We start from the raw sequence: 13,443 nt of genomic DNA, 5'->3' as shown, positions 1-13,443 counted from the left end.
GTAGTTGTGGTGCACGGACTTAGTTGCTCTGCGGCATGTGGGAGCTTCCCAGACCAGGGATTGAACCTGTGTCCCTTGCCTTGGCAGGTGGATTCTTAACCATTGGACCACGAGGGAAGTCTGAATTTGATTAATTCTTGCCCTTAAAAACTCATAGGGGATAGGTTGAGTAAGTTGACTAATCATGTCACAATGTAATAAGGTATAACTGGGGCTGGCAATTTTTTTCTGTAAAGGGGCAGATAGTATTTTCATGGGTATGTTGCCTCTATCACAGCTACTCGACTCTGTAGTGAAAAAGCAACATAGATAGTACTGAAAAGCGAGAGAGAGGCATGGACATATATACACTACCAAACGTAAAATAGATAGCTAGTGGGAAGCAGCCACATAGCACAGGGAGGTCAGCTCTGTGCTTTGTGACCACCTAGAGGGGTGGGATAGGGAGGGTGGGAGGGAGGGAGACGCAAGAGGGAAGAGATATGGGAACATATGTATATGTATAACTGATTCACTTTGTTATAAAGCAGAAACTAACACACCATTGTAAAGCAATTATACTCCAATAAAGATGTAAAAAAAAAAAGAGTGAATGTGGCTGTGTTTCAATAAACTTTACAAGAACAGACAACTGGCAGAATTTGTCCTGTAATTTTCTTATAATATCAGCTTAAGTGGGAAATACAAGAGCATAGATAAGAAGAACTTAAGAGGTCATTAAGATGTTATACTTAAGTTGTTTGTGGGAGGAAAAGGGTAGAAGCCATGAAAGCTTAAATAATGTAAGATTAAAGGTAATATGCTGGGGGAAAAAGCTTTATCTGAGGGACTTTCATTTATTATTTATGGGTTTCGTTTTTTGTTTTTGTTTTTTGAGAACCAATATTAGAGGAAAAATACTATACTTGTTTTTAGGTCTTGTGAAAAGAAAGGAGGAAAGGCCAGACAAAAACAGAAAACTGAAAGAGTTGTTCCTGACATTCGAAAATCAATGAAAAATGATGCAGGGGAAAAAAAAATAGAAGTCCTCCAAAGAGCCACTGCCACTTGTGACCTTGATTGTGATCATTTGGGTATGTTTGCTCTTTTCTTCTCTGTTGGTATAGTGGTAAATTTTTACCTGAGCTCCACACTGTTTAATTGTTTACAGTGAATTTAGTATTGAGTTCTTGACTTATACTGCCCTAAAATTCCTGGGTTTTTTTCACTGCTTAAGAGGAGAAACTGCAATGTAGACTGCCTGTAGTCAGCATTCAGCTTACTTCATTAAATTATACCTTTTAATTAGAATACCAAGAACACTGATCAACATAACAATGAAAAATGATTGTTCTTTCAGTTTTCTAGACGCCAGGTATTTAGGCTGCCAGCTTACCTCAGACCTATATTACAGATACCTATATTTTTGTACTATTATTCCTGTTAATAGACAAAACCAGTTTGCTTTCATGGAGGTAATGGCATGTCTTTTTGAATGACCGTTGCTATGAAGGTAGCTGGCAGAACTGTTCTGTGTCAACTCTACCAAAACTATAATCTGCCTCACATCCACCCAACCCCAAGGTGAAAAAAAGTATTTATAGTCCTTTCTAGATACTATAATGAGTAAAATTCCTAGACTCTGTTGTATAAATTTATGCCAATTCTACCTTGATCTTACAATGAAGAGTTTTACAGAACTTCAAGAGTTCAGGGCTGCTTCTGCCAGAAACATAGCACCATACTGGATATAAATGTACCTGTATGTCACTCCCCACCCCACCATACCCTATTTCCTGTCCCCCACCCCCATTGAAACTATGCTTATCCTTTGTAGTACAGAGAAAGGAATAAATATGTGGATGACTGCTTCATACAGCTAGCAAAAATTCACTCCTTAACTGTTGATCCAGTTCCTTCTCAATCCTTCATTTTTTTTTTTTTGTTTTGTTTTGTTTTTGTTTTTGTTTTGCGGTACGCGGGCCTCTCACTGTTGTGGCCTCTCCCGTTGCGGAGCACAGGCTCCAGACGCGCAGGCTCAGCGGCCATGGCTCACGGGCCCAGCCGCTCCGCGGCATGTGGGATCTTCCCGGACCGGGGCACGAACCCTTGTCCCCTGCATCGGCAGGCGGACTCTCAACCACTGCGCCACCAGGGAAGCCCTCAATCCTTCATTTTATCAAAAGTCATCCTATTTCTCGCGAATTAGGCATACTGTTTGTTGTCTTTGCTAGACCTCTTCAGTATTCTGGAGTCCTGGGGCTACAGCGCCTGCTATATACTTTTTTACTCTGAAATTTAAAAGATCCCTAAAAGTATATCTAACTTTGAATTATTTATTAGTCTTCTTTAGTCTTAGGTCTTATCATCTCCCTACCCCCACTCCTTCCTTTCACTTATAGTACTGTTTTTCAGGAATTTGAGTCAAATTGTGAGTATTACTGGTAAAGTATTTGAGAATACAAATGTAAAAGACTAAAGTTTGATAATTTACATGCCAGCTGTGTCCAAAGGAAAATCATTCAACGAACATTTTTAAAGCATCTTCCATGAACTTTGATCTATGTTAGCTGTTAGGAACTTAGAGATGAATAAAATGAGATGCTTTTCCTTGAGAAGCTCAATTTAGGGGAAGATATTACTGTATTCTGTTTTGGATGTATCATTTTTCCAGTGTGATTCATTAGATCATTGTTTTGTGAAACTATTAAGACAGTGAGTGTCTTCTTGTCACATACATTATTTTGAGTGGTGGTATTTGATGCTGTTATTGTTTGTATTATCATTATCATTACACTTTCCATGAGAAAACCACTGAAATATAAAAAAAACCACATCTAACATTAAACAACTGAGGTTATGCAAAGGTGCCAACCAATGATAATTTAAGATGATATAATTGCGTGTGTGTATTTTAATGATTTACCTAATGTTTTGTATATTCTGTAATCTATATATTATAGTATTGCTCTTAAAGTACTTTATATATCTCTGTTATTATACTTAACAGTATATTGTAAATGATTATAATATCAGCCTTCCTCCCCATACTGTAATAATCTCAAGAGCAAGGAGTACCATCCATTGTGCATCTTCAAGTACAGACTTCTATGAACTTAATACCATAATTTAGTTTTGTGTAAGTGTGCATTTTCAGAGTAATTTCATTGAAATCCTGCCTACCAGAATTTAAAGAACCTTTTCTCTACACATTAGCAAGTTTAAAATTTCATATTGAGTTAAATTCATCAGCTTAATAGCACTTTTTCTTATCTCATTTCTTCTAGGTGAAAAGAAATGAAAGTGAGGAACATTTATAAGTGTTTAAAGAAGTAGAGAGGAAACAATACTAACACTATTAACTTCATACAGCTTAGGTTGAAGTATCCAGAATGGTCTGAATCTTTATTCAAATTATTTAATAAAATGAATAAAAATATTCAGAATAAAAAGGTTTTGTTCAAAATTAGAAAGTTCAAAATTTTCACATTTCCAATTGAACATTTGAATCATGTTTATATGAGGAATTAGAAGAAAACTCTTCCTTCATAATATGAAGATACATGATTCCATTGAGAAATCATGTAGAAACTTTCCTGATTACTTTTGTCTAGTGCCACTTCTCCATGAACTATAATTTAGAGGCTTCTTTTTTCCCCAGCATTGAGTATTACCCATGAGTCTTTCATTTTGTCATTCATCTTGTAAAATGGCACATAATATGTGTAGGTTGTTGGAGTACTTCACTATGATGATTGGTGTGATGATTTACAATTTGTATATATTTATAATTGTATAATTTAAAGTTAAAATTAGTTTGGCTTCTGGTTTCCTAAGTTTCAAATTGGAGAGTTTCTCTCATTTTAATTTGCTTTCTTTAACCAGTGACACAGTATAATAAAGATTCCCAACTTCTGCTTTGGTTGTTAGTCCATGATGCTTCATGGAGTTTTGGGGGATTCAGCAAAAATGTACCTCTGTGACCACCGCTGGGGATGCATATGGGGCCATGCAGATGGAGTTCCATGTTTTCCTAACTCTCCTAAACCAGGATAGCTTCTGTTCCGTATATTACATACCTAGTAAGGTTTTAGCAACCCTAGTGGTTTTCCTTATGTCTTCTTAATATTTTACTTCCAGATTTAACAAATATTTAGCATCTCCTATGTATGTGAAAGACTGTACTAACTCCAGCAAAAAAAAATCAAAAATGAAGACGAAATTCTTACCATTAAGAATTTTTTTCAGTTGAAAGATAAGAAAAGTATGTTAATTATAATGCAGGGCACATTGTCAAATATGATATTATTTGAAAGTATTCTGGAAATCTGAAGGAGAGCTTTCATTCAGTTGAGGGAATCAAGACAAAGTTTGTGGTTAGGTGGGTTAGAAAACAGAAATAAAGAAGGTTATAGAACAGAATTGAAGCAGGTGGTAAGTGAAGGAAACTTTCCAAGTAGAGTGAATGACATTAATGAAAGTTGAGAAGCAGTGGATTAACAGACATAGAATATCATTCAGATTTGGGTACAGTGAGTGATTAGAGCTATATTGAAGACCAGGCAGAGGAACTGTGTACACTAAGTAGACTGTGAGACGTCATGGACAGATTGGTATAAAAATTAGTATATGTTTACAATTGAAGGGGCAGTGATCTGAACAGACCAGTGCTTCAGGAAGATTAATTTGGCGATAGTGTTTAAAATGGAGTTTGTGGGGAAAGAAACAGTATATTTTATTTGGGAAATATTTTTTCTATATTTTGTTTGTAGCTAATTTGAAATTTTGATCTTTGGTTTTGTCTTATGAAATTAAAGAGAGAACTGAAGAATCCAAAGTATCCGTTGATATTCTAACATCAAGGGAACAGTTTTTCTCAGATGAAGAAAGAAAATATATGGCTGTTAATCAGAAGAAACCTTATATTTTAGTAACACCACTCAAATCTAAAAAAGTTATAGAGCAAAAATGCATGAATTATAATCTGTCCTTTGGCACCATTAAAGCAGTGACAGATTTTGCAGTGCGAAAGCATCAAAAAGAAAGTAAATCAAACTTATGTGAACCTACAAGTCCAATCAGCAAACCCACAAAGACTTTAGAAAGTACATTTGAGTATAGTGTGGGTCATAAAAGTAAAAACAAGGAAGGTTGTAGTGAATGTGATTTACTCACTGTCAACCAGAAAATAAAAATACCTAGTCCTAAAAAGGAACAAACAGTCACCTCTGACTTTAAGAAAAATACAAGGTTATCAAAATTGAAGAAAACTGAAAATCAAGTAACTGTGTCATTTTACAAGCATCAGTCCTCATCAGATTTGTCTAATGAAGAGAGTGAAAAAGGAAAGGAATTTAGAAGGAAAGCTGGAGTTGTTAAGAAAACCAGAGCAAGAAATACCAAAGAAATAGTGGTTCACTTGAGAAAAAGCACAAGAAAAACAAGGACAATCCCAGTGATGTCTGAATCTGAAACTGAAGAGAGTGAAAATGAACTTCATATGAAACAAAAGAAAGCTAGATGTTCTGCTAAAGAAAATCTTCAGAAATCTGATATTAGCAATGAGCTTCCAGTTATTGAGACAATGGGATCTGGCAAGACAAACAGGTATTCCTTAGCATGTTTACCTGGTTTAATTCAGGATGAGGAATGGAATAAGAAAGAATTACAGAAACTTCATTGGTAAGTAGTCAGATTTGACTCTGAAATATCTAGAGGGGCCACAAAACAGTTTACAACATAAAAACTCCAATAACGGGCTGATTTAATGACTTCTATTTGTTAATATGGAAGATGTCATCCAAAAACACATGGAGAGAAATGAAAATTTATATAGGGAGTAGAGGGAGAGTACAGATAACTTCTAAATAGGTTCTTTGTGGCCATCTATAGCCTGCATGTGAGGAAAGTGAGTGACCCTCTTTTCTTTTCATTCCCATTTAATATTTCAAGAGAGTCCCCTCCCCCTCCCCCGTAAAAAAGGGTAACTATGTGAGGGGACAGATGTGTTCATTAATTTGATTGTGGTAATCATTTCACAATGTATATGTATGTCAAATGATCACATGTACACTTTAAATATATACAGGTTTTTTTGTCAATTATACCTCAGTAAAGCAGGGGTAAACCATTTCAACACAGACAAATGCAGCTCTCTCACTTAGCTTCACATTTTAAGGAATATTTTAATAAGTAAATTTACTATTATAAAACTCTAAATTTGAATCCAAATTTGTAGATTATTTAGTACAGTCTTTTCCCCCTTATTTATAGAAGAGAAATTAGTCTTAAAAATTCAGTGATTTGTCCAAGGTTTCTTAATTAGTGCTAAATCAGGTATGATGAGAATTGGATTTAGCTACATAGACTTGAAAAGCAGTTTCAGTAGTGTGGTAGTTAGTATTGGAAGCCAGATCATAGTTGAGAGATGAAGAGTGAATGAGACAGTAAAGACAACCTAGATGGATGACACAAGAAATTTGGCAATGATAGGGAACAGAAGAATGCATAGTCATAGAAGACAGTGTGAAGATAAGGGAACATGTATGTTTAGTTGCTTGCTTGCTTGTTTGTAAGGTGACTCATGCCAGGGTATAATGGTATGTTCTTGGAAATGATCTAGTAGAAAGAAAGGAAGATATGATTGATAAAAGAGGGAAGGATAACATAGAAACACGCCACATTCAGTGTTCCATTCTCTTGTGTACCCCCAACTTTATAACATTTGGAATTCATTTTCAAATCTACCTTCTCTTCCTAAGGCATCTTTGTGCCACTGTACTCTTCCTTTCTCGATTTCCTAAATTTTCCTTCTCTATCTTATTTTCAGGCAGAGAAGGTTTTCTTATTCTTCAGACTTCTTGGTTTTGGCTGTTTGCTTTCTAGCAGTCATGTATTCCAGTGATCTTTTCATTCCGAAGTTCTACTTTTCCTTTTTGCAAAGGGACTTCCAAATCTGTGCCTCTGGTCTTGAATTCTTGTACTTAGGTTTGTATTTCCCTTTCCCTGCTGGACATCTCTACATAAATCTCACCTACAGCTAACTTAATATGTCAAAAACCAAACTTACTTTCCCCTGCCTGTCCACTTTGCCTGACATTCCTGTTTCTGAATATGTAATTTTTCTAGTCAACTAGGTTTAAACTCTCTATTATTATTGATTTTTAATCTAATTTTTTAAATCTAATTTTTTTTAAAATTAAGAAGCTACCAGCTATACTTAGGCAATATTGTGGGTTCAATTCTGGACTACTGGAAGAAGGTGAATATCTCAACAAAGAAAGTCACATTAATTTTTTGGTTTCCTGGTGCATATGAAAATTATGTTTACACTCTACTGTAGTCTCTTAAGTGTGCAATAGCATTATGTCAAAAACACCAGTGTATATACCCTAGTTAAAAAAAATAATTTATTGCTTAAAAATGCTAATCATTTGAGTCCTCAGTAAGTTGTAATCCTTTTGCTGTTGGAGGGTCTTGCCTTGATATTGATAGCATTTTACCCACAGTAGAACTTCTTTCAAAATTGGAGTCAGTCCTCTCAAACCCTGCTGCTGCTTTATCAACTAAGTTTATGTAATATTCTAAATCCTTTGTTGTCATTTCAACAGTCTTCACAGCATCTTCACCAGGAGTAGATTTCATCTCATGAAATCACTTTCTTTGCTCATCCATAAGAAGCAGTTCCTCATAAGTTCAAGTTTTATCATGAGATTGTAGCAATTCAGCCACATCTTTAGGCTCCACTTCTAATTCTAGTTCTCGCTATTTCCACTACATCTGCAGTGACTTCTTCCACTGAAGTCTTTAACTCCTCCAAGTCATTCATGAGGGTTGGAATCAACTTCCAAACTCCTGTGAATGTTGATATTTTAATAGACCTCTTCCCATGAATCACGAATATTCTTAATGGCATTTTAATGGTGAATCCTTTCCAGAAGGTATTCAATTTACTTTGATCCATCAGAGGAATCACTATCTGTGGCAGCTCTAGCCTTAGGAAATATATTTCTTAAATAATAAGACTTGAAATTCAAAATTACTCCTTGATTCATAAGCTGCAGAATGGATGTTATGTTAGCAGGCTGAAAACAACATAAATCTTGTACATCTCCATCAGAGCTTTTGGGTGACCAGGTACACTGTAAATGAGCAGTAATATTTTGAAAAGGATCTTTCTTTCTGAACAGTAGCTCTACACAGTGGTCTTAAAATTTAAAATGAGTCAGTAAACCTTGTTGTAAATAGATGTGCTGACCTCCAGGCTTTGTTCCATTTATAGAGCACAGGTAGAGGAGATTTAGCATAATCTACCTAAGGACCCTAGAGTTTTCAGAGTGGTAAATAAGCATTGGCTTCAACTTCAAGTCCCCTGCTACATGAGCCTGTATCAAGAGAGTCAGCCTGTCATTTGAAGCCAGCCATTGACTTTTCCTCCTTAGCTATAAAAGTCATAGATGGCATCTTCTTCCAATAGAAGACTGTTTTGTCTGCATTGAAAATCTGTTGTGTAGTGTAGCCACCTTCATTGATGATCTTAGCTAGAGCTTCTGGATAACTTGCTGCAGCTTTTACATTAGCACTTGCTGCTTCACTTTGTACTTTTATGGAGACACTTCTTTCATTAAACCTCATGAGCCAACCTCTGCTAGCTTCAGACTTTTCATCTGAAGCTTCCTCACCTCTCTCACCCTTCGTAGAATTAAAGAAAGTTAGGACCTTGCTCTAGATTAGACTTTGGCTTAAAAGAATCTTGTGACTGGTTTGATCTTCTATCCAGATCGCTAAACTTTCTCCATATCAGCAATAAGGCTATTTGTTATCATTTGTGTGTTCATTAGAGTAGCACTTTTAATTTCCTTAAAGTACTTTTTCCTTTGGATTCACAACTTTACTGTTTGGCACAAGAGGCCTAGCTTTCAGCCTGTGTCAGCTCTTGACATGCCTTCCTTACTAAGCTTAATCATTTCTAGCTTTTGATTTAAAGTGAGAGACTTGCAACTCTTCCTTTCACTTGAACATTTAGAGGCCATTGTAGGCTTATTAATTGGCCTAATTTCAATACTCTTGCATCCTCGGAGAATAAGGAGGCTCAAGGAGAGAGAGAGAGAGATGGGAATGGCTGGTCAGTGGAGCAGTCAGAACACACACGACATTTATCAATTAAATTCACTGTCTTATATTTGCACAGTTCATGGCACCCCAAACAATACAAGAGTAGCATCACAGATCACATAACAAATATAATAATGATGAAAAAGTGTGAAATATTGTGAGAATTACCAAATGTGACAGAGTCATGAAGTGAGCAAATGCTGTTGGAAATATGGCACCAATAGTCTTGCTTGACACAGGGTTGCCACAAACCTTTAGTTTGTAAAAAACACAGTAAAGCAAAGGGCAATAAAACAAGATATGCCTGTACAGCCTTTTTCTTAACACTACTCTTTTTTTCAGACCTTTAATGCCTTTTGCCTGAACTGTGTAAGTAGCCTTGTGTTTTTACTTTATTCTGTTCATCTGAGTAATCTGTTTTATACAACTCCAGATTAGTCTTAATGTATAGTTGTGGTTCTGACACATCAAAAACCTTCACTTGCATTCTTGCTCAAATTCAAATTATATAAAGATTTCTTCTGCCTTGCATTGAGAGTAATAGTTGACCTCAGTTATCCTTTCCAGCTGTATCCCCCATTATTTCCTTTAATAAAAGTTGTCAACCTTTGCTGTATGTTCAGATCATGCAAGGAGATTTTTAAGTGCCTGGACTACAGAAATGCCAGTTTTCAGTAAGATGAGTAAGCATACTCCGCTCTGTTTCTTCTATGCAGCTGTAACACCTGGACAGAATTCTTGGAACAGCTTTTTGTTGACTCAGGAAGATAAATAATAACAGGCTGATTGAGGGAGACTAGAATTTTAAGAACCACCAAACTGGAAGTGAATTTCCAGTTTTTCCTCTAGATATTCCCCCAAGCTAAACTCAAGGCCACCTAAAACCAGGAAGGGGGCATTGAGGCAAGACAAAGAGAGTTCAAAGAGAAGCCCTTCAGTTATGGCTTGAACAGGAAGGGGGATTACTAACACTCATAAACAGTAGAGGAAATCTCTCAGTTGTTTCTTTTTCTTTTCTCCTTTCTCTTATAACCCAGTACCCATACAATCCAGCAGGAGCAAGCATCACAGCATCATTTGGGGCCCACACATACCTAAAACTCAAAGTGCGGAACCTTCCTCTCCAGTTCGGGTAGAGGTCTCAAAAGGGTGGGGCAAACCATTTTGCAATTTTCTCTTTCTGTCCTCTGCTTGGCCCTGAGAAAGATAAAATTTTATAAAGTGTGCAGCAGAGCTGGGTAACTAAAACCCCAGGTTTCTGCCAGAGAATCAAAAATGGGAACCCTAGGGAACCAAAGACTGCAGAGAGGGAGGACCTAGGGAAAGCAACCCTATAAAGTTGTTTATGAACTTTTAGGCTCACCCTTGAGTTGCCCATTTGTGGATCTGATCCTAAACAGCATACCCAAGACTTTGAGAACTGAACTAAATGGTAGACCACCATGCAGTTTCCAGGCCAGCCACCCAGTGTCCAACATGCAGTATATCCTAATAACACTGCAAAGCTTTAAAAATGGAACTGACACTGAAACTGCAACCACAGAAGACTGACTGGAATTTATAGCTCAGATTACAGCCAGGTTGGTTGCCTGCTAAAACAAAAATATTAATATTCTCTATAAAATATATGTAAGACCCAGAGTTTTGTCATTCAAAATGTCTAGGAAATAATCCAAAATTACTTAGCATACAAAGAACCAGGAAAATTTCAACTCTTATGGAAAAAATAATCAACAGATGCGAATGCTGGGATTGACACAGATGTTGGAATTACCTGACAAGATTCTGAAGCAGGTATATAAAAATGCTTCAGGAACTAAAAGCAAACATTCTTGAACAGAAATTTATAATGTCTCAGCAAGAAATAGAAAATGTAAATAAGGATCAAAGGGAAATTTTAGAACTGAAAAATAAGATAAAAACTCACTGGATAGGCTCAATAGCAGAATGAGATGAGAGAGGAAAGAGGCAGTCAATATCAGGAATGGAGGAATAGGAAGACAGATGGCAACTCTGGGTAAATACAGTAGACTTCTCTTGAGTTCTTGTAAATGTTTAGCGGTTTAAGGCAAATATTGCATTGCATGATGGAGTTCTTCAGTGTTTATAAATGTGATACAGAAGACAAGTGAGGAAGAGGCTTATATGATGGTAAGATTTTACTTGAAGCAGTAAGATACTGATTCTGAGTTGACTGTTCAGTATGTATATAGTAAACCCCAGAGCAGCCACTAAAAAACTACACATATCTTCAAACATTTAATAGATAAATTAAAATACTAAAAAAAAAAGGCAGAAAAAGGAAATAGAAAACAGGAGGAACAAAGAAAAACAATTACATTAATTATGTTAATAATATAAATACCATTTAAAAGATTGTTAGAATGAATTTAAAAACATGATCCCACTGTGTTGTATAAAGGAAACTCACTTCAAATAGGACATAGGTAAGTTAAAAGTGAAAGGATAGATACATACCATGCAAATTCAATAGATAGCTGGAGTGGCTATACTAATACTAATCAAAGATTTCAGTATGAAGAAAATATCGAGAATAAAGAAGGACATTACAAAATGATAGAAGTGCCATTTCACCAGGAAGACTTAACAATCGTAAATGTGTATGCACCTGTGAACAAAACCTCAAAATACATGAATCAAAATCTGACAAAACTAAAAGGAAAGTACTGAACTGAAAAGAGTCAAATCCACAATTATAGTTGGAGACTTCAGTATTCTTGGTAATTGATGGCAGTAGTAGACAGATAATTAGTAAGGGTATACAAGAACTGAATGAACAACACCATCAGCCAACTGTGCTAGCTGACATTTTGGAATAGTGTACCCAACAGGGAAAAAACACATTATTTCTAAGGATAGGTGGATTATTCACTAAGAACATTTACTAGGTCATAAAACAAATCTTAATGAATTGAGTATAACTGAAGTTATATAAAGGGTGTTCTCTGGCCATAATTGAATTAAACTACAAGTCCGTAAAAGAAAACAAAAAATTCCAAGTGGTTGAAAAATAAATAACACACCTATAAATAATCTATGAGTCAGAGAGGAAGTCTCAAGGGAAGATATTCTGAACTGAACAACAAAGAAAATATATCAAAATTTGCAGTGTGAGCCCAGAAGTTCATAAACAATGTTACAGTTTGGTTTTACGTAGTTCATTTCTCTGCCTGACTTTCATGATACTTTCTTCATAAATGAAATTGTGGTATGATCTTATAGTGAGTGGACTATTGAGTAATAAAAAGGAAGAACTATTGATACTTGTAACCACTTGAATGAATTTCAGAGGTATTATGCTGAGTGAAAAATGCCAGCCAAAAAGGTCACATACTATATGATTCCATTTATGTTATGTTCTGGAGAAGACAGAACTAAAAAGAAAGAAAATGGATCAGGGATTTCCAGTGGTTATAGTGGTGGACCGCAGAGGGGTAGCACTGGGAGTTTTTTTCAGTCTGATGGAACTGTTCCATCTGTTGTGTTATATATCTGTTAAGATTCATAGAACCATACCCAAAAAGATAATTTTACTTAAACTGTTTAAAAAGTGCCTAGACTGCATACTATTAAAATATTCAGGTATGGCAGGTTTGGGTTTGGGTTTTATGCTTCTCTAGTTTTTTACAGCTTTGACCTGCAGCTATTTCTTTGAAATTTACTGTTCTATAAATATGAACTATTTATCATTCCCTAACCATATGTAGTTCTTCCTTGTCTTCATTTCCTTGCCAATATTATGGCCTCATTTTCACCTGTTATATTTTTATCCATCCTTCAAATTTTATCTCACATGTCACCTCCTCCCTGTAACATTTCCTTGTTATCACCTATTCCTACTTTCCACTCGGTTAGATGTAATGCCTCTTTCTTACAAACAACGTAAAGCAATTCTAATGCTGATTTCAAAGCAAAATAATCACATGAGGAGCTTTTGGAAAATGCAAAGGATTGCTGCCCCAGACCTACTGTATTGAAATCTTAAGGGATGGAGTCTATGAATCTGTTCGCTTATTTTACTTGCTTGCTTGCATTTTGCTATAAGCTCCTTAAGTGATTCTTGGTTGCAGCCCACTGTTTTGTACCCCCCCCCCCATCATGCTTATAACCTAGTAGGGTAGACAGATACTTAGCAAATAATCCCTGTAAGAAGTTTATGACAGTATTTATCAGGGAAATCTGACTTAGTTTAGGCAGATACTAGAACTAAGATTTGAAGGTTAAATAAGAAGTATTTAGGCCAAAGATTCATGATAAGTACGTTTTAAAGTAAAACAGTGTATGTAAAAGTAGAAAGTAAGAGAGCATGTTTAAAAATACTAAAGGCCA

At 35.8% G+C, this 13,443-nt stretch overlaps 1 protein-coding gene across 4 annotated transcripts in view; it reads left to right on the top strand.

The window, feature by feature from the left end:
- Positions 1-13,443, top strand: part of MIS18BP1 (MIS18 binding protein 1) — a 60,150-nt gene that overhangs the window by 25,669 nt on the left and 21,038 nt on the right. For all 4 annotated transcript variants that reach the window (XM_027111153.1, XM_027111154.1, XM_027111151.1 and 1 more), the window contains 2 exons: positions 916-1,073; positions 4,797-5,661. In XM_027111153.1, the coding sequence (XP_026966954.1) occupies positions 916-1,073; positions 4,797-5,661 (1,023 nt within the window). The remainder of the gene's footprint in view (positions 1-915; positions 1,074-4,796; positions 5,662-13,443) is intronic.

This window comes from Aethalodelphis obliquidens, unplaced genomic scaffold, assembly GCF_003676395.1.
Source record: "Aethalodelphis obliquidens isolate GAN/ISIS:26980383/991018 unplaced genomic scaffold, ASM367639v1 scaffold10, whole genome shotgun sequence".
Lineage (NCBI taxonomy): Eukaryota > Metazoa > Chordata > Mammalia > Artiodactyla > Delphinidae > Aethalodelphis > Aethalodelphis obliquidens.
The sequence above is the reverse complement of the archived record's forward strand: the minus strand, read 5'-3'. Positions and strand labels throughout refer to the sequence as shown.